This window comes from Diadema antillarum, unplaced genomic scaffold, assembly GCF_040938485.1.
Source record: "Diadema antillarum isolate AM-2024a unplaced genomic scaffold, OU_Dant_1.0 seq00000693_RagTag, whole genome shotgun sequence".
Lineage (NCBI taxonomy): Eukaryota > Metazoa > Echinodermata > Echinoidea > Diadematoida > Diadematidae > Diadema > Diadema antillarum.
Window position 1 is genome coordinate 437945 of NW_027271598.1, and position 22401 is coordinate 460345.

At 36.3% G+C, this 22401-nt stretch overlaps 1 protein-coding gene across 1 annotated transcript; it reads left to right on the plus strand.

The window, feature by feature from the left end:
- The first annotated feature begins 4198 nt into the window (after positions 1-4198).
- Positions 4199-22151, plus strand: LOC139737429 (organic cation transporter protein-like). The gene is made up of 12 exons (XM_071648105.1): positions 4199-4351; positions 8714-8759; positions 8824-9047; positions 10446-10549; positions 11547-11701; positions 13098-13266; positions 13922-14060; positions 15038-15127; positions 19736-19943; positions 20674-20782; positions 21253-21462; positions 21956-22151. Exons 1-12 carry the CDS (start codon positions 4199-4201, stop codon positions 22149-22151), a joined length of 1803 nt encoding a protein of 600 aa, XP_071504206.1.
- Positions 22152-22401: the final 250 nt, after the last annotated feature.

Below are 22401 nucleotides of genomic sequence, written 5' to 3' on the forward strand. Positions count from 1 at the left end.
TATAGCTTATCTTTGCTTGGATTTAAAGGATACAGCTATTTCTTATTGAATTCATTAAACAAATATGTATATAAATACGTATATCATAATGTATAAATGTATATATATATATATATATATGTATGATATACAATATATGATAAAGATCCCAAACATTGCAGGGCAGGCATATAAAGGGTATTATATTTGGCAAATGTGATTGTGTCTTCTGAAACATCGCGTACGTATGGAAAACGCATGAAACCTTACACCATGACTTGTGACATATACAAACCTTCACGAGTTTGTTAGACAAATCACTCGATTTAACAAAGCCATATTAAACGTAGTGCAAAATTTGACTTAGGCGACGAGAGTATAGCCTTTGATAGTGTGTATGTGTGTGTCGTGTGTGTGTGTGTGTGTTGTGTGTGTGTGTGTGTGTGTGTTATTATGAGCATATCAAAGCTAAGGTTAGTTTCCGACAAACCCCATACATTCTCTTGGAAGGTGGATGGAGCTCTGCCACATCGTGTTTTACACATCGCCGATGGTGTTGATGTGACACTCAACGAGAGCTTTCCCCAAATCGTATCATTGTAAGACTGTTTTGGTTAATATCTACCACGCTATAGAAAACATTTTTTATATCTGTTCGACATCGTAGGGAGATGTCCTTCATGTTTCGCCACTGATCTTGAATATCAAGATCAAAAAGAGAAGTTAGGTCAGCCAGATCAAAGAAGAAATAACATAGACAAAAACATGTTTCACTCAAAAGTCTCCAGAGTAACACTACTTGGCGTTGATCATATCCACTACTTGACTACCGTAGGGCTTTCATACAATATCTCATTGCATTCTTAAAAAGGAAACTTATGACAGGCAGTTCATCACCACCACAAACTGCGTGATAGTCATCAAATAAGGGTCGCTTCTTTGGCAAACATAAAGCAAACTATTACTGTCATTTACAGCGGAATTGGTGCGGACGTTCCAACTTAACCTAGATATTGCCAAAATGGTCATCAACTCTACTCAAAACTTGATATCCATGTTGAAAACGCCAAGTCCAATCTGCTCGTTGTCAATAACCAGGACTTGGATGATATCTCATCCATTTCAAAGCAAGGCAGAATTGGCAATGTTTGCTCTTTTCAGAGCATCGTCAAAAGGTCAGCATTCCGAGATTGTTGGTAGTTATTCTTCAGTCTTAAAGGCGCTGACAGCGTCCTCGAACATGATCATGCGGCCTTTGAAAGGAGGAATGCAAGCGAGAAGAAAACACACACACACACACACACACACACACATTAAGGTTATCGCGTTGACACTCTACAGGAAGGAATCGTCATTTTAGCGTGCCTTTCTATGGTTGGTAATACTAATTACATGAATAAACGAAATAGATAAATATTATAGCTGAATACGTACATAGACACACACATCGAGTTATTGTGAGAATTTTGAATTTAGCATGCATTTCTACGTTTGTAGAAATAAATGAATAAATAATAAATAGCAAATTATATGAATGAATAAATAAAAAAGAAAGAAAGAATGAAGATGTTCATATGTTGAGTATATGTACTTTTATTTTCATTCGTTTGTTTTTGTTGTAGTACAGTTATTTATGTAATTCGTATTTATTGTTTTTACCCTGTAAATATTTGTATTTTTACGTGGACCCCTTTGAAAATCAGTCTTGTGCTGAAAGGGCTATCCACCCTGTGAACAGGAATAAATAAATAGATAAAAAAAAATCACTGTCCCAGAATGTCATGTTAAACGAATTTGTCATCAATGCTGCAAATTTATCTGTACGATTTCTTCTGATAAGTAATTCTGTCGATTTTTTGTTATGAATCAATCCTCATGAATATTTTGTGAACTAGTAGTTTACGTCATAAGCAGATTTTTTATTTTGGGTGTTGTTGTTAAACATGTCATGTGGTCAACAGAGGGCGTTGTGTCTTGAATGCCAGAAAAGCGTGTTGTGCTTTTTAGAGTATGTTACTACCCCCTAGAGCTGGCTGTTTTCAAATGAAAATTTCAGCCTAATGTTAACATTAAGTTGGTATAATAAAATACTGAATATATTATGTTTATTGTTTATATAAATCCACAAATATAGCATAGTATTGACATGATTGAGAAACGTCGGTTCTTGGTATCTAAGGTGAGATATCAGTATCAACAAGCAGGGGTACATTATGAGGTCATTACTCTTACAGGGTAACTTTATGTTTTTGTGTTCAACATAATTATGTTCTATATAATAGGCTAACTATAGTGGTCTGTTTATAGTGAAATTACAAACTTTCGAACATGTTATTTATGGCCGGATGATCATCATAATATCTATTATTGTGTTGGACAGAACTAAAATCATATTTGAAGGTAAAACTCTGTCACGACAGAGCTACTGTAAAGTATAGTTTGAATTTTAATTTTAAACACGCTTTTAATGAAATTTATATTTTCGTCATCTTCTTCTTTCTTTCTTTTTTTTTTGATCAAACGTTGGATTGAAACGTTTGATTATTTTGGCTCTGTACATTAAATAACGACCTTTGGTTTGAGCATCAACCCATCATTACTATGTCAGTGTATTGACAACAAATCTTTACGTTTGTTTTAAAAATGTTCAGTATATTCATTTGTTTATTTCAATTCAATTCAATTCAAATTCAAACTTTATTTTCACTTTTTCTTTCCAACAGAATGTACAAGAAACAATATTATGAGTTTGACATGGGAGTAACAAAATATACGTAACCAGACAGGATTAACAACATGTTCATGTCTACATGATCAGTACAAAAATACATACAATACATTACAATACATACATTCTACATACACTCTGCGAAAAAAAAAAATGGAGGTACCCAATCAAAAGACTAGGCTTGTATCATGTGGGTACCTCTGAGGGAAAAGGGGGAAATAAGGGGGTGAAAAGCTTACAACTACAAAGAGTGCGGGAAACTGGGAAAGTCGGGAATAGAGAGAAAAAAAAAGCAAAAGTGTGAAAAGAGGGAACAAAAAACAGGGAAAAGAGGGAGAGAGAGAGGGGGGGGGGAGAGAAAGAAAAGCCTAAACAATTTTGATGCAATCACCAAGGACAAAAGCCCACAGAGAAAATTAGCCAAGCGTCTTCGAAAGTGATACATTGTCGAGCTGCTTTCCAGCGGAAGAGATTGCAACTGTGCATGGGGACGAGAGCACGTATGGAATACTAGCACGCAATGAAAATTATCTATGCCTCAAGAGAACGCAGCCTATAGTGAAAGAAGAGAAGACAATGTCGTGCTTACGAAATACATTACAAAATCAAATTCATTCGGTTACATTATAAAACTTCAAAAGAAACATTTTCAATCTCTTTTTGAAGTAATTCAATGAAGGTGCATTTTTTAATCCATGGGAAGGGAGTTCTAGAATTTAGGACCTGCATGAATAAAAGTCTTCTGAGCTTTGGCAAGGTTCGAGACGCGTTAGACGATGAAATCATCACTTCTATCATAGGTGACCCGCTACAACAAAAGGATCCTAGAGTCGCTGACGGGCGAGCCAATCATGGCCCAGAAAAATGCTATTTTCTGGCCTTTCCTTTGATCGTTTAGCTTCGAAATTTCGGCAGATGATAGAAGATACATTAGACTACAAAATTATGTTAAAAACAGAAATCCAAACGTTTTGACAGATTTTGGTGATCTCACTTCAAACTCGATTTTCTCGGCTCACCCGTCAGCGACTTTAGGATCCTTTTGTTTTTTGCGGGCCACATAGTCATCAGATAGTCTCACCCACATCGCCCTGATCAGGGAATATCTGTATCAAATCACATTGCCTGATCAAGATAGGTTCGTTGAAAATGAGGACAGTGGGTGTATCCCTCAATCAACCCGAAGACTGAACAGATATTATAAAAGTCTTATCATTATATCATGATGCATGTTTATCCACCTGTTTTAGACTAAACTGGTTTGTTGTTCTATTCTGACTATAAAACTTCCCTTCGTGACGTGACGGCAATATACCTAGAACGTTCAAAGACTACTGCATTGCGGTGGTTCCATCATAACCATTGTTAGTAAAAGTGCCGTCACAATCTGCCGAGGCTATTGCACTTTTGTGGTAAGAACGATAGTTCGACTTCGAAAATCAACGTGATTTTAGCATTCTTTTTGAAAAGGAAGGAATCAGTGGTATCACAATGAAGAGCTTCGACGACATCTTGAAGGAGATCGGAGAAATGGGGCCCTACCAATGGCGCGTATTCACTCTCGTCTGCACCGTCAGTTTCTTGAACTCTTGGTCGTTCGTGATATCAGTGTTTCTAAACGTCTCGATGGATCACTGGTGTGCGGTAGGTCGAGTGATATCAAATATGGAAGCTTGAAATACAGGAATTAAAATTTGTTTTAAAAAAAATCGTTGAAAAGGTGAACGTCACCTTCTCATCTTTCTTCCGTGCCACCATTACGACAACGCCATATTGAGGGGAAGTATAACCCGGGCGTAAAATAGGACCTATGATAATACGAGAATGCAGTCAAAGTTGGATGAGAATCTAACAATGCATGCATGCAAAGTATGTGATTTCTATGCTTTAGTGAATGTATGTGTGTCTGTGTATGTGTGGGTGCAGAAAAGTTATGCTACTGCCTTTTTATTAAAAACTCTCTAAAACTTTCTTACAAGTCAGGTAACAGTGTAATCCGAAGTCAATGAAAAATAGAGAATTAAACGAATGATAAATAAACTTAGTTAATGGAGCATGGTATTCCAATTTTCTCAGATGGCATAACGAAAGAGTATACTCAAAGTAATTCCTTCTGGTAAAGGGAGAGATGGGGAGGGTAAGATATTATCCTCAAGATACTCAGAAGGTATACCCACAAATGCTACATAATATTTTGTAAAATTCTCTATATTACTATTGTTATATCATTTTATTCCATGTCCGGGCAATAACGAATTTTACAGCCTTCTTTTTGATTGATGACGGAATATTAATTTCATCAGAATAACATTGGCGTTCATTGATTGTTTGGTTCAAACGAAGGCAAATGTATATGTTGACCTAGAATTGTTGTGATATAACAATTATGAAGATAACAGTCACGTATGATATCATACCTAGAATAAATGCAGGCAATATTCTACTTTAAATCAAAGATGCCCCCTTTTTTCAGCATTCTGTGTGCAATATCTTAACATTTATTCCCAGTTTTACAAAATACATTGCATAAATTATTCATTGAGTGTAATTTGGGCATTTTCAGAGAACAATCCCAAGCACAGCTGGCTGAGGAACAGAAAATAAAATCATTGAACTATACTTTTTGAACTCTGTGTACCTGTACATCGCTCGTCATTATCTTTATTGAAGCGGAGGTTATCACATTCAATAAAACTCAGGGTCATATTTACACACGTGCCCACGTTTCAGCATGTTTTATAACGTCATACGCACGGTGATATGTAATTAGATAATTTTAGAAGACTAGTATACCTGAGTTTTCTGTAGGCGTTGCTGCATAGATTGGATATTTTCTCATTTGACGTGAAATTGTTTTTGCCTTTTCGTATCTTTTTAATCGCTTTATTCAGACAGAACTTCACTTTTCGTTATTATGAAGTGAAGAAAAAATTATAACAATGCATGATTTATCCTGCGGGGGTGAGGGTACAAAGAAAAATTTAAATCTGTGTGATGTTTGACAGTCGTGGCTGAAACCAGGTATTCCCTCGGTCCAGAAAGAGAGAGAGAGAGAGAGAGAGAGAGAGAAAGAAAGTTATAACACTAGTTGATAAAAGGTTAATGCTTGAACGTTTTACAGGTGCCCTATTGAGTCCACATCAAGTATAAAGACGTTGCCCTGAAATAGAACAAACATCAAAGTTCGCGTTTTTGTCAAGTAATTGCTTAAGAGTCCCAATGTTTATTTTTCATAGTCAAATAGTCAAACTTTAACGGCTTCGAAATATGTATGATGAATTCTTTTGATAGTTTTTGTAAGAGAGTGTTTTGCTGTTGTTTTGGGGAAATTGAATTGGCCTTATCACATAATATGCTATATATAATATATATATATATATATATATACATATATATATATATCATTTTGATATATATACACACATATATATATATATCATTATGATATATATACATATATATATATATATATATATACGTGTAAAAAACAAAGATAGCAAATGGCTATGAAAATTGATATGAGAAAGCTTATCTCTTTTTGCGTAAAACTATGAGGCATTTTACACACACTCTCAAAGGCATTAATTGACATAGTTTTTATTTTTTTTTAATATCCCGGTTAAGATTACAGGCATGATGCAATTAAGGCTGAAATTGGGCTTATTCTTTTATTCATATATCTATTATTATCTTTTGGGGGGGAGATGATTAGAAGTTACTTTATATGAAATATGATAAAGCATACAGTTTTCAAAGGAATTTGAAGTTTATTTCATGAAAATCGATTTTGAAATGCCTTAAATATAGTTTAAAAAACAGTTATTAGTGGTCCTATTAAAAGATGGGAGCCACATCTAATTGAGACTACTTTGTTTGTGAATATCTCAACAATTTTATGCGCGGTATTCACCAAAAGCGCAAACAAATCAGAAAAAGAAAGACGAGGAGCCACATTCTAAACCCTATAAAGCCCAAGCTTTTTTGGCCCTTCCCAGGCTCAGGAGGGGGGGGGGGGGCACCTTGTGGGCACATTGTGCCCCCCGATATAACTTTGTTACTGTTTGATGTTTCGTCGTCATATTTGGCACATGGGTAGAGCAATTCATATTCTACATGACTGCATACTTTAATGTTTTCAAGGTCACCCATAGAGGGAAAAACATACGACATATGCTAAAAACATGATTTTTCTGTATAATTTCTTTATCCCCAGTATATATATGTTATCATAGACCAATATTTTTCATATTTGCCACAAATGATGTGCAAGTCAAAGCTCACTATTTGCTATGGTTGAAATTTTTTGAAGGTCACCACATGGGGGGCGATATTCATAACGGATAAAGAAATACATTATGAGACCTGTGATGTATTGTTAGGGATAGGTTCATGCATACTTTATAGCATATTTCATATTCCCATAAAACTGAAATTTTAAGTTTGCAGATTGATAATGTGATAAAAAATGACATTAGAGGTATAACTTGGGTGAGGGAATCAAAATGGCACAAAATAGAACAGCAATCTTTGGAAAATTCAATTATTTTCAAGTATCTCTTTTATATCTATTGTTTTATGCCATTGTCACAGAAAAACAAAGGAAATAATAGCAAAAATATTTCAGGGCAATAATATCTTCACATTTTGCTTCGTCAGCAAATTTCAGCCAAGAAACGCCCATTTCATACATTAAATTATTGTTAATTGGAATTGGAACAGAAAAATACGAAAAATCTGACTGACACGGTTGTCAGTTTATGGTTGCCATGGCAACCAGCATCATCACATATAGCTAAATTATATATCAAAATGTTTGGAATAAGATTTTAGGAAAAGTCATCAATTTGGTTAAAATTGGATTAAGGACGAAGGAATGGCGAATGAAAATCTGGTTGGAGTGCGCAATGTGCCCCCCCCCCCCCCCCTTTGGGCTTTTTAGGATTAATTGTAATACATAATTTCCGCCGCGACATATTGAAAATTGGGTCCCACCTTAGATACAACCTTCAACAACGTTGGTAAATTTGGCAATGGAATTGCTAGCATCTGCTTAAAAGACTATTTGTGACCCTGCACCACAAAACAAAAAATAAGTCGCCAGACATGAAACTTATTTTACTTAAGAGCATATTCTAAAAAAGTCGACTTTTAGCTTTAAAATGATGTATAACTCAAATCAAATGGACTCTCCTAACCTATCTAAATATTGGACAGAAGGCACACACTCAGGAAAGGTGTGAACTGAGAAAAGAGGCTCTGAAGTACAGTGTCTACTCAAGCGCTTAATCTTTACCACGCCGTGCTAGGTGTGCAATGAATGGGACAAAAACAGGATGTAAACTACTGGAGTAACAACAATGAAGGGATTATCAGATTAAATTCAAATTTATCATGCCTTATTAACACATTCTGTCCTTAAGTAATGCCAACTTTCAAAGCAGTAGCCCTATCCTTTCAAAAGTTATAGGACTTGAAAGAGAAGAGGGTGTACAAGGTTTTCAAGAAACGAAAAAGGGACTCTAAAGACACACTTAATCACACTATTCTGCCAAATAGTGCTCAAGAAAAACGGCTAAACACCACACTTTCCTGCCTGTTTTATGATCCCAAATGTTAGCATAATGTAGAAGACTTGCCTTTCAGAAAATATGAAAAAGTCAACATCAGCTCGGTTGACCCATTTCACCTATTTTCAAACCTCACAAAAAATCAGTGTGTCCGACTTTTTGTTCGTTTTGTGGTGCACGGTCACATTTATTGTACAAAACTGTTATTTTTTTCTTCTTTTAACGATAAATTTGTAAGAAAAACAAAGATTGGGAGGTTTTCACACAATCAAAAAAAAAATAAAAATCAAATGGCTATGTTTCCTCGTGTTTTTCTTTTCTTTTTTTATTTGACATCTGCGTTCGTCCTGAAAATTAAAAAAAAAATGTTCTGCACAATACACTTCAAAATAGATTGTTTGCTTGACTGTATGCACTATTTCGCTAATAATCTATAAAGGTACCAGACTGGGATGATTATGACTGCAGTGAAGTTGACCTCTCCGGTGAGCTCTGTGGAGAGTCTGCAAGAATCTTCAGTCTATTGAAGGAGGCAGACTTAATCAGAAGAAGAAGAAGAAGAAGAGGCAAAGCGCAACGCCAGCATCCCGTTCAACGTAACTTCTGACGGCGACCTTGTGTACATGCAATGCCGCAAGTACAACACGTCAGGGGTCGATTTTTGGCCCGGACTCTCTCCATCAAACTACAGCACTGGACTGGGTGACGTCATCTCATGCGACGAAGGATGGATCTATGATACATCATTATACAAGTCCTCCATTGCTAGTGAGGTTGGTTTTTTTGCCCCCCCCCCTTTTTTTTGGGGGGGGGGAGGGAGAAAGGTAGAAATTATATAAACTCATTTCTCTGATGAGAGATACTTTAAGATTTATTCGTTTAATTTTTTTTTTCAATTGACCAAGGACAGTAGATAAGAGTCGTTTTGATGCATCTACTTGTCTCTTCTCATACAAACAGACAAAAGAGGAAACAAAGAAAAAACTCTCTAAGGAAATGCACTGTAAATGATAAAAAAGTGTGGCCCAATTATTGGTCTCAGTCCATCTTTATTTTTTTTTCTTATTTTTCCTCTCTCACCCTAATTTCACATTTCTTTTATGGTAGCATAACTACTGAATTTGTAATCAAGATCAAGTTTTAAAAGATGCTGTTGTAATTTCATGATTACTGATTATTAGTTCTGTTTGATTTCAATATTTATAATCCTTTAAAATTCTATAGTGTCTTAATCGTTGAGGATGTTTGCAGTTCCAGTTCAGTGATAATGTGACCGTGCATCACAAAACAAATAAAAAGTCGCACCCCTTGATTTTACGTGAGAGGTCAAAAAAAGGTGAAATGGGTCAATTGAGTCAATATTGGTTTTTTCTCATATTTTCTAAAAGAAATATCCTTCTTCTACATTATGCTTTAATTTGGGATCATAACATAAATGACAAAGTGTGTTTTCAGCAGTTTTTCCACAACCCTTTTTGAGGAGAGTAGAATGATCAGGTATGTTGTAGAGGTCCATTTTCATTTCTTGAAATCGGTAGCACTCTGCTCAATCTCAAGTTTAATCACTTTTAAAGGATAATGGTACTGCTTTGAAAATTGGCATTAATGATGGACAGAATGTGTTAATGAAACATGCTCAATTTTAGTTTAATCTGATAATCCCTTCATTGTCGTTGCTCAGGTGGTTTACATCCTTCGTTTTGTCCCTTTCATCGCACATCTAGCACGGCTTGGTAAAAAATAAGCGCTTGAATAGGCTCTGTACTGCAGAACCTCTTTTCTCGGTTCACATTTTTCCAGAGTGTGTGCTTTCTTTCCAGTATTTAGACAGGTTAGGGGAGTCCATCTGAATTGAGTTATACATCATTAATTGAAAGCTTAGAGTTTTCTCTTTCAGAATCTGTCCTATGAAACTATAAATCCATATCTGGCGATTTTTTGTTTGTTTGTTTGTTGGGGTTTTTGTTTGTGTGTGGTGCAGGGTCACATATAAGAACACAATATACACACTAAAAAGGTAACCTTTACAAGAATTTTCCTAAACACAACGATCGAGTGGGGTAAGTTATTCAGCTTAACTAAATGATTCAGTTAACTACAATAAACTTCATTAATCGAATGATATGTGTTTAACTCTTTTTGTAAAGTATGGCGTTTCTTTCTCCTGTCAGTTTAACCTGGTATGCGGGAAGGAAGACTTACCCGACGTAACTCAATCAGTTTTCTATGGCGGCTGTTTGGCCGGATCATTCATACTCGGATTGCTCGCTGACTTGTAAGTAAATGTATATCAAGGCATTCTTTCTTCCCATGAATTTTGTTCAACTCCACCTTCTTATACTTTTTAACTTTAAAACAGACACCTGTGTACAGAGACCGTATTCCCCGTTATACATATCTCGATAGACAAGCTTCAATGCACATATGTTTTAAATGATATTGATAACGTTGACATTGATAAGAATATCAATAATAATAATAGCAAATTCTTATATAGAGCATTTTAGACTTGAAAACAAATTCAATGCGCTTTACAAATTGTATCATAATATAAATATAACAACAAGAATTGCAATTTACCAAACACAATGCATTATTCTAAAATAACTATTTCTTTTACGTACATAAAAGGACAGACTTTGCAATACATCCGACATGCATAACTGCATTAATAAGGTTTAGTTCCATAAACATAAATATTATCTTAAACAGATAGGTTTTAAGGTTTTTTTTTTCTTATATATAATTCATAAACATAAAGATTTTGTGTAATCGATATGTTTATATTCATGATTGTACGTATGCATAGAAACTTACAATCTATTAATCTGATTAAAGATATTTAGACAGACAGACAGAGACAGAGAAATTAGAAAACAAATTATTTGGGTGTTGTTCGTTATTCCGAAGGTTCGTTAGTCCGAAGGTTCGTTAGTCCGAAAATGAAATAGGGTTCGCTATTCCGAAGGCTCGTTTATCCAAAATGATACAGGGTCCGTAACGAACCTTAGGAATAACGAGTTTGTTTCATTTTTGGATTAACGAACCTTCTAAATAACGAACCTTATTTCATTTTCGAATTAAAGAACCTTCGGAATAACGAATCTTCGGAATACCGAACCTTGGGAATAACGAACCATCGGACTAAAGAACCTTCGGAATAACGAACCTTCGAAATAACGAGCTGTAACCATTATTTGCAACCATGTGTTGCTCATCGTTATGAAATTAGTTCCATAGGCAGCTTTATCGGTTTCTTTACATCCGGTTAGCCTTGGGCGACGGTGGACACTCATTGCGAGTTTAATCTTGCAACTAGCCTTCGGTGCTCTCACTACCATCTCTCCGTCTTGGGTAGTTTATTCCGTGCTACGATTCTTCCAGGGTGTGGCAGCAATCGGTTCCTACATCATTGCTTACGTCTTAGGTAATAAAAAAAACTAACTAACAAACAAACAAACAAAGGTGCAAGAAAAAAAAAAAAACAACACCCTCATTTTTCCTAATATGAATAGACGTTCATATTCAAGGACATCTAATACATTCGTTAATGATTATGGCAAGTACAATAAGGGCAAGATTTGTATGTCAGACATGATTGATATAACGATCACGATCTCTCAAATGTTTTACTTATTCGTCATTTATGAGCATAATTATGCACTTCTTATGAAAATATGATATCATGGATCGCCATTGATGCCTTCCTCCGATGGCCCATTCGGATCACTGAAATACTTAAATCTGAAATTTGGTGGATCGAAAACGCAATGCAGTTGCCCGAAATTCTAGAAGTGCCCGATCGCCCCCCCCCCAAAAAAAAAAAAAAAAACCAATCTATATATATACTAGTATATACATAAAATATATATATATATATATATATATATATATATATGTGACCTTGCATCAGAAAACAAACAAGTCGCCAATCATGGTTTTGAGTTAAGAGTACAATCTGAAAGAGCAGACTCTAAGCTTTAAAATGATGTATAACTTGATTCAAAAGGACTCTCTTAACCTATCTTGATATTGGAAAGAAAGGACACACTCTGGAAAGTGTGAACTGAGAAAACAGGCTCTGAAGTACAGGGTGTATTCAAGCGCTTAATTTTTACCAAGCTATGCTAACTGTGGGATGAATTGAACAAAAAACAGGATGTTGACCACCGGAGCAACAACAAATAAGGGATTACAATGTATTAGATTAAACTGAAATTAAGCATACGTCATCAGCACATTCTGTACATGATTAATACCAACTTTCAATGCAGTAGCTTTATTCTCTCTAATGTTATTGGAGTTGAAAGTGAAGTGATTGGACAGGGTTTTTTGAGAAACCGGAAGAGGGTTCTATGACAAACAACTAATCACACTATTCCACCAAAAAGTGTTCGAGAAAAACTGCTGAAAACACAAGTTCCTGTTTGTTTTATGATCCCAAACTTTAATATAATACAGAAAAGGACTTGCTCTTTCAAAAAAATATGAAAAAATCAAGATTGGTTAGGTTGACCCATTTCACCTATTTTCAGTCCTCACACAAGATCACTGTGTGCGACCTTTTTTTTTTTTTTTTTGTGGTGCACGGTAACATACATATATATGTATGTACTAGAGCCATGTTGAAAATTCAGGTAGCCCCGGGCTACCGCTGATATTTATATGATAGTAAGTCATCCATGATCTGGACCGTCTGTATTTTTATCATTTTATAATTCCTACGTCATTTTTCATATTGCTTTTTTCAAATACTTTGATTTTTCATAATTACGTGATGGTATTAAAATGATATTCTTCCTCCATTCTTTACCCTCTTACAGCAACTGAGTTCGTTGGCCCTCTGAAGCGGAACATAGTTGGAATTGCCTTTGGTATCCCGTATGCCCTAGGGTACATGTTCCTTGCCCTAATTGCCTTCCTCTTCCGTGATTGGAAAACGCTGCAACTGGTGACATCAGCTCCAATCGCCTTATCCATTGTAGCAATATTGTAAGTATGCAGAGTTGTGATCAAATTTGCTGTAGTTCCCACTTAAATACCCACTCCTTTTCATTCATCACGGTCTCTTTACTGTGTGACGATCTGATTATCCAAACTGATAATCAATGTGAGCGATTCGACTGTCGTTTTCAGGAATAGTCCACTCTGTTAATTGCCAGCAGTGCTGTCATATAGTATGCATCTCTATGGATACATTTTTGATATCTAGACCAGTGGTCTGTTTTAATTTTCATTTGATCATTTTTCATCTAGTCTCTTTTAAGACACGACAGAAAAATGCATGGTAATTTTACGGAAATACATCCTGATTTCGATATTGACGTGAATCCTTCTAACGATTTTATGAAAATGAGTTAACGAGTCCACTGAAGCTAGATCTTTTTAAAACTTAAGACAGTCAGCTTTAGTGATAAATACAAACAAAAACAAATAAAAACTATACCTCTCAACGCAGTTTCTGTTGTCTGTATTATACCTTTCGATTACAGTATCTATTTTCTATGACGTTAATAAGCTCTACATGTTGTCTCAGCAGAATAGCATATTATATCACCTATTTCCTGCTAATTTCAAAACTACCGCTTTCGAGCTCCCTTTCAAATATAAGATATATGATATGCATCTACATAATGATTCTATACAGTTTTATTCCTGAGTCTGTGCGCTGGCTCATGTCTCAGAAAAAGTACGAAGATGCGGAAAAGATTCTGTTGAAGGTTGCTGAAGTGAACCACAAGTCAATTCCAAGACCCATATTCAGTCAAGAATTTATCAAGGAATCGGTAAATAGAGATCGTAGTTATGTTCAGTGAGATCAACATTAGTACCTTCGTTCTCGTTTGTTTTCCAAAATACTTTAATAGTGATAGCTGTGATTGAATGGCTAATTCATAACCCCAACACCCGAGGTGTAGTTGGCCATGTGAATGTAGTTTTTTTTTTCATAACACCCCACCCCCCCCCCCCCCCCTTCCCAAAAAAAGAAAACATCGTCTCAGCTGTGGCATTTTTTAAATCCTTAAATGGTTGCCTCTCTGTACTGCTTTTTTTCACCCTGTAATTACAGTTACCACGCACATACTGCCAGATAGGGCCTATACCCATTTACCCTGTACACATGCGTGGAAAGGGACAGCACTGTGGTTGGGGAAAAAAAAATCGTCCAATAATATGAACAATAACCTTGTCAGGATTCGAACTCGAGTCCTTCGTTTTGAAATCAGGAAACATCTCCCCAGGATCATAGTGCCAAAATATCATGCCTATCCATTGCCTGTTATACGCATAATGTACCGTCACTCCTCCATTGGAAAGTACGTTCACCTGCATTAGCCATCTCTTGCACTAGTGTGCACAAACATGATTTTCATATTACTTGACTTCAAACCTCAATCATGCATTTATTCTAACAGCTTTATAGAGAGGAGCATTACAGAAAGAAAACAAAAATCTTCCCCAGGACCGTCAAACCGTATAACAGAATCCAGTACCATTTTCATCATTCTGTGATGAACCTTATAACATCTAAGATAATGAACGTGTTACATTATATCTCTTGCACAGACAATTATTCGTCTATAAAGTGTAAACATTAATACTGTAGATGTCAACGTTGAGTGTTATAAAAATAATGTTATGCAAAAGAAGACGAAAACAAATCCTTTGGTATATCCAGTAAAATTAACAAGCACCACCTTTTCATAATATATGTTAAACTGTGTTGTTTTACGTTTTATATATGTTAATTGTTGTTTCTTAGGAGGCTTCCCAAAAGGAGAGACGAAAGACCGGTATAGACATATTCCGGACACCGAGAATGCGCATCCGGTCACTTAACATAATTTTCAACTAGTGAGTATAGAACGTTCCTATTCAGTGAGAATATTACTCTCCATTTTTTTTTTTTTTTTTTTTTTTTTTTAGCATGTCTTTTCAGTTAAGTATGTTCTTACAAGCGTACTCGGGTGTTTTTTTTTTCCTAGCTGTGGGAGGACAGGAAATAAATTCATCGGCACTTAAAGGGACTGTACAGTACTGGTTGAGGTAGGGATTCATGTTTTGAACATTCCTAAGTGAGATAATGAAAAGCCTCTTATGAAATATGAAAGATTATGTAACTTTAAGAAGGATTCAACGTTTATTTGATGAAAATTGGTTATCAAATGGCTGAGATATCAAAAAAAAAAGTGCTAATAATAAAAGGCGACATGCCCCGACTTTATTAGGATCTCTTTGTTTCACCTTGTTTTTGGATATTTCATTAATTTCAAAATCGATTTTCATCGAATAAACTTTTGATACCCCCTAGAACTGCATGCTTTTTGACATCTCATAGAGTGGTTTCTGAATATCTCGCAAAACGTTAAAAGCTAAACCTACACCTCGACCACAACTGTACACACCCTTTAATGATCTTCCAGTTTTGTTTTTTTTTTTTGTGTGTGTGTGTTTTTATGATAATGAAAATAGCATCATTTTTAACAATTGAGGGTGTCGGTGCAATATAGCGCTAACCCACTCTTTTGTCAAAAATGAGTTACATGCATTTTCATAATCCTTACCCTTCACTCTAACCTCCGTGAAAATATCATATTTGAATTCAACCAATAAAATGGTTTTAAAAAAATGCATGCATTCATGTTTAATAAATGTACAATGTATGGACTTTCCAAACATTCAACAGCGATTATCTCAAAACGACTATTTTGTGGGTTAGCACGGTGCCTATAATGTTGCACCGAGCCCCTTATATATTCATTTAACTAGAATTTGAATATGCATTCCAAAATATCACTCGTGATGATACAACAATGTTTATGTTACATTTGTTAAGGCGGTAGAGAAAAAATGCAAGGTGATTCTGATGCTATTTGTTGATATGTATTATTTGATTTTTTGATTGATGGATTGATTGATTTGATCAATCGATTGAGGTCAATTATGCCATTTATTCGGCAAGCTAAAACACAAAAACACATGAAAGTGTTTTTTTACGAGAGCCAGTAGCCCTGAAAGCATCTTGTGCTCGTTAGGTTGCCTCCACAATTCATGAAAATTAATATATACCAGCTTTATGCTGTCCTGCAGAAAGCACGTAGAAATATTAATGTTTCCATGTATCAAGTCGAAATTTGCCATGATTACGCATTATTCCTATGAAAATGGATTGTACCTTTATATGTGACAATTATTACTGTCTGTTCCATTGATCGGTAATTGTGGGAATAATCCTATGGTATCAGTTTCGTAGGCTCTGCGTATAAATATGTCATGAATCATCATACCACAACAATTTCACTTTATAACGAGTTATTCTGCTATAAGCTCAAGACATCACTGATTCATTTCATTTCATTATTAGTTCGAAAACAACAGTTCAAGTCATAATGTAATCATAATCAATGTGGGGAACAAAAGATATAGCTATTAGACTTACTTTGAAAATTACTCAAGAAGCCTCATAGGTGTATCATTAGTTAATTTTAGTTATACCTGTTTTTGTCTTTGTTTTGTTTTGTTTTGTTTTTTGCTTATGTTAGTTGCTTTATCTTCTTTTCATTCCTTAATTCTATATTTTCCTTTCAATTTCCGTAAATGTAATTAAAAAAGCATGATTTTTTTTTTTTGTTACGCATTTACGGCCGTTCTAAATTCACGATTATTTGTAGGAAAGATGTAAATTACTCGAAAAACGTAGATGTCATAAAGATTATTAAATTGATTTTCATGCATTCCTGCAGGCCGGCAACGATTATATGAACAAAAGTTTGGAACAAATTACAGTTGTTTTTTTCTTAAGATGCTGCTGTTTTGCTTGATAATGGCACATAATAATTTTAGTTTGTTTCAAATTCCCTACGCAAACCGGGTGGTCTTTAAGACTATGCCGATTTGGGAATTCAACAAGAACGTGTTAAAAGTGTTTGCAAGAATAAACAAAATAAAAAAGGTCTTTAGACAGGTTTGTTTCCATTCACTGACTACTCTGACATTATACATTATTGCGTCTACAGCGTAAGAGCATTTCTGAAATTAATGTAAGATACTTTCTGAAGAGGTTAAACGTTGATACGCAATTGCAATTATGATAATAAGATGATTCGATAACCTTTGGAACCTAGCATTCTGTCTCGTTGCTTATAATATTCGATGGAACAATGATTCTCTGACGAAATAACAAGTATATTCCCAGATGAGTCAAATACACGAGTTCGAATATGTGCACCGAGAATGAACAAAAAGTTAATTTGCCAGTTTAAAGGAAGCTCAGTAAGCATCATGATTATCTATCCTATACCTCAATCACGCACCATGGCATGAAAATCGTTGTATCCAGTCAGATCGCAGCACGTATGCAAATGAGCCGATCCGGCAAGATTTATTCAGCACTCTTGTTGACGATTTCTGCGTTCGAAAGGTATGGTTGGGTGTTCATCACACCAACCACCTAACGGAAACGTAAAAAATCTTACAGTTTGCCTGAAATTGTACTCACGTGTGGAGAAAATACTTTGGATTCATAAGCGCGAACTGAAAATGCGATCTGAGGTACGCGCTCTAGATGGCGGCTTCGAACGCGTGGGGTGTCGTTTTTTCCGCACTCAGTTGCCCTGTACATTCAAACCGACCACCCTGACAATACGTATGAAGCGCACTAAAAATGTGTTTTTTCGACAAGCTGCTGGTTTTTTTTTTTCCAGCCGTCATTTTTTCCCCAATAATATTTGAATATATTTTGAATCCTTCGATGTCACTTTTGAAGGACTGTTTGATGAATTTGAATTGATGTTCATTAGGAAACTTTTCATCGTAATTGAAATGAATTAGATGAGTCGGTTTGTTCTTTCACATTCATTTCCCGTTTCTGCTTCAACTCGTACGGTCGTAGCGGGCGACAAAACAATTATGTCATGTGTACGTGTAACGTGTGTGCACGATCGTACAAGCGGCGGAGTTTGAGAAAGCGGCATAATGACAATTTTGCGGTCAAAATCGTCAAATTTATTACTGAAGGATACTCTACATCTATAATGAGTCAGCAAAGGTAGGCCGAGTTATATGTAGTTACAAGATAGATCTTATTCGATTTTGCTAAATTTCAGGAATTTAAAGGGAATACTTATTTGTTTTCGCCTCATTTCACTCGGTAGCGTAGCCCAGTGAAGAATCGAACACCGTTGCGCGTAGTCCCCATGCGTACATTTTCTTTCTGTACGCGCAATGCCATAATAATTTAGAGCGCGGTCGGTTTCTATAGACACGGTCGGTGTGTTGAACACCTACCATACTTTGTCTCGTACGTGCGAGATTTGGCGAGAGTGTGACAGGGCTATGGTTTTCACAGTGTAGCTACTTGTACATACATTCATCATGGCTAAAAGTCACGGTGAATTGTTCTCTAGACTTTGATCTTTATTGTTATATCAAATTTGCGCATACTATCGGTTTTTATCATGACGATATTATCAGTTGAATTTGTGTAAATATTACCTGCTTTTCACGGAAGATTTTGTCGACTGAAGTTCGTTTTTGGTTCCTGACCGGATTAAGAAACTGTTGTTTCTGATTTTGGCTTTTTCGTAGAGAAGAAACTTAGATGCTCATCATATATTTGAGTCGAGGAGACGCAAGCAAGATTTATACTGATTTTTCCGTTTTGAAATGTCTGTAAAATTCACTCTTAAGCCGGAAGTATGCTCCACACAAAGTGTACAGTAAGTGGCGCGAAAGAGCTCTCTCATTGGACAGTGCTTGCATTCAGCCCTGAACTTGGCTTGAACTACACGCGTGCCTGTATGCAAGCATGCGCTATGCACGCAAGTGGCATGAAACGGATCAAACCGTATCATCGTAATGACGTAATGCAAGCGCTGAAAGCAAGCGCTGTCCAATGAGAGAGCTTACTCTTGATATTGCACGTTTTCAAGCTGACCAGCACTGACATCGATGTATATTTTACTGGTTCCTGACCGGATTAAGCAACAAATTGTTAAGATATTTACATAGATACAAAGATTAAGAGATGGACTACCGAATACTGCATTTTCATCGAGACTCAAGGTGAATTTGGTATTCTTTTGACGTCTTGAACGTGTAGGCCTACTACACGAATTACTTTTTCATCATTTTTCAAGCTCAAATTACGCTATGAAATTTTTCATTTACAATAATTTGAGTAACATGTGACGATAGCTTACATATTTTCCTTGAATTTGATACCAAATTTGTGAATATAAGGTGTATTTTTGCTGCCGAAAGCCCAAGGACAAAATCCCCTTCCGCAGCTCATTAGGTATGCAAGCCTCGAGGGGGCTTGCATACGAGTTGAATTTGATATGAGCGAATTAATTATCGGGTGCTGCGGTCTGACTGTATCTGCCATTTCGAATTACATGAAAGCACTTTGCACTAAATTGCGATAACTGCACAGATTAAATCATCTGCCTTTTATCCAGGATGGTTAAATGCCATGGTTTACCACGGACTATCGCTAAACAGCTCAAACCTCGGCGTCAACGATTACATAGCCTTTGCTATATCTGGAGGCGTCGAGATTCCAGCTTACATAATTTCCATTTTCGCCATTGAGATCATTGGCCGACGACTTAGCCTGTGTTCCTGTCTACTGCTAGGGGGCGTGGCTTGCTTATGTACTACGTTCATACGTAAGTGCAGGCTCCCGTATTTAAACCTAGCCACACATTAAACTTTAATGAAATAAAATCAGCTCTTTATTACGTCGTACAGCCTGATTATTTGTGTACATTTCCCACACCGGCATTTTCTCTCCTCAGTAGGCCTACAACGGTGAATGCGGGCACGTGGTGTCTCTCATATAAAACAGTCAATTTGTTTGTTTGTTTGTTTGTTTGGTATTTTTTGCACGAACAACTAGAAACTAAAATGCAAAATTATAAGGCATACATGCAATGAGGGGAGTGGATTAGTGTATATTAAGGTATATGGAAATGAAAAGGCTTATCTCTGGGCCTTCAGTCACCCAAGCATAGATGCTAACATTAATTTGGCATATAACACATACACACACACACACAAAAGATATAAAACTGCGATCGGCTATATTCTTACAACATATTACGATTTTTTTTATTGTTACTATTTTTTGCCAATTTTCGTTGTTTGGGGTTCGGTTCTGTTATTCTTAATAGGTGAAAGTGAATTTGTTGTTGCGACCGTTTGGAGTGTGTGACGATAAAAAGTAAAATAAACTATACGATGAAAATGCACAAGTCGCAGTAATATTACAGCTCCCTAGATGATAACCGTGCATTATTTCGATTTCAATTTAAAGCAGTGTTTTACAGTAACGAAGAAGAATTTCCACAATTCTCGTCTCAACGTCATCATTTGGTTTAATTTTCGTCACATGTGCAGCACCTGGTGCCATTCTTACTACTGTTGCGATGATAGGCAAGTTTGGAATCTCGGCCTCCTTTACCATCCTGTACCTTTACACATGTGAGCTGTATCCAACTGAGATAAGGTGAGACTTAAAGCTCCTATTTTGAACTATCTGATCTGAGATAGCCGCCATTCAATAGCTGTGGTGCAGCACCAGCCTGAGCATCCACACGTATGGCGGATGCATAATGTTGACAGTGACTGGCTCCCGCCCGACGCAATATTCATCATGTACTAATAGTGTCATAATTAAGCCCAAAAACGTAATATGCGTTATGTTTTGTGTACATTGTAGGTATGGAGACAAAATTTGAATTATAAATCTGCAGCCATTTTTGTAAGATTCACATTCACATTATGTCGTTTGAGATTAAGCCGAAATTGAATTAACATGTAGATATCTAAAACTTATTCAATGTCAATTTAAGTTTAGCTTTATAGTTAAATGTATTTTAAATTTTCAGTTTGATCAATTTCGTGTTTGTTTGGGGGTTTTTTGGTCTTTTTGTTTTCATTTCCTTTTTCTTTTTACTTTTTGTTGTGTTTTATTAGGAGTGCAGCTCTAGGAACCTGCTCGATGTTCTCTCGTGTGGCAAGCATCGTCGCTCCTCTCATTTTGACACTGGATAAATTCTGGACTCCACTGCCCTTGGTCATCTTTGGCAGTGTAACTGTCATAGCGGGACTGCTATCCCTGGCCTTCCCTGAAACCCGCGGCAAGAAACTTCCAGAGACCATACAGGAGGGGGAGAACTTTGGATGGTACGTCGCTCTCGCATTAACATAGGTTGCATTCGGAAACAAATCATTTTCGAGTTCAAATTGATACCGTACTTGAACCCTCTACTCGTCAACCCCACCAACCCCCCCCCCCCTCCAACAAAATAATCCTGATGAGAGTCATCATCATCATCATAATCATAATAATTATGATGAGAGTCATCATCATCATCATAATCATAATAATCATGATAATAATAATAATGATAATAATAACAATAATAACAATGATGACTATTTCAACAATTGCAATAATATTAGTAATGATGATAATGATGATAATAACAATAATTGTAATGATAATACAATAAGGCAGTGGTTGTATCATCATACAGGGTGTTTCCCTGCCATACCCAGAAATAGCTATACCTGTCCCGAGAGGATTAAGAAATGTATATCATATATAATATATATCATCCCAAATGCATAAATAAAATGACCCACTCATTAATTCTCCTTGTTCTACCTAATTCAGCAACACCCACAATGGGTCAGAGAAGAGAAGAGAGAAGACTGGGCCTCCAAAGGACGAAACCACACCTGAGACCGGCCATCACGGAGGAGTTGTGGGCATGGAACGAGGGGCAGTCAACGTTGGTTTCGATGACAAGGAGGATGATATCGGGTTGGACGAATGTACTGACGGTGGGAAGGAATCTACGCGCCTCTAGACAGAGTATAGGATTACGAGTCTGGCAGCGGACGGAGAACTTATTCTCCTAAGCAAGGGTCCCACTTAGCCCGGTTGGGGTCTCGAGTTGTGCCGAACTGCGCAAGCTTGAACTCGCGAGAACTCGCGAGAACTCGAGTGAAATTTGTCAATTTTAATGAGCTGCGCATGAGTCATCTGCGAGGCAACATCTAATTTCCTACGATAGATGTATGAGTGATCCGAGCGTGATACGAGTCATACCGATCTCG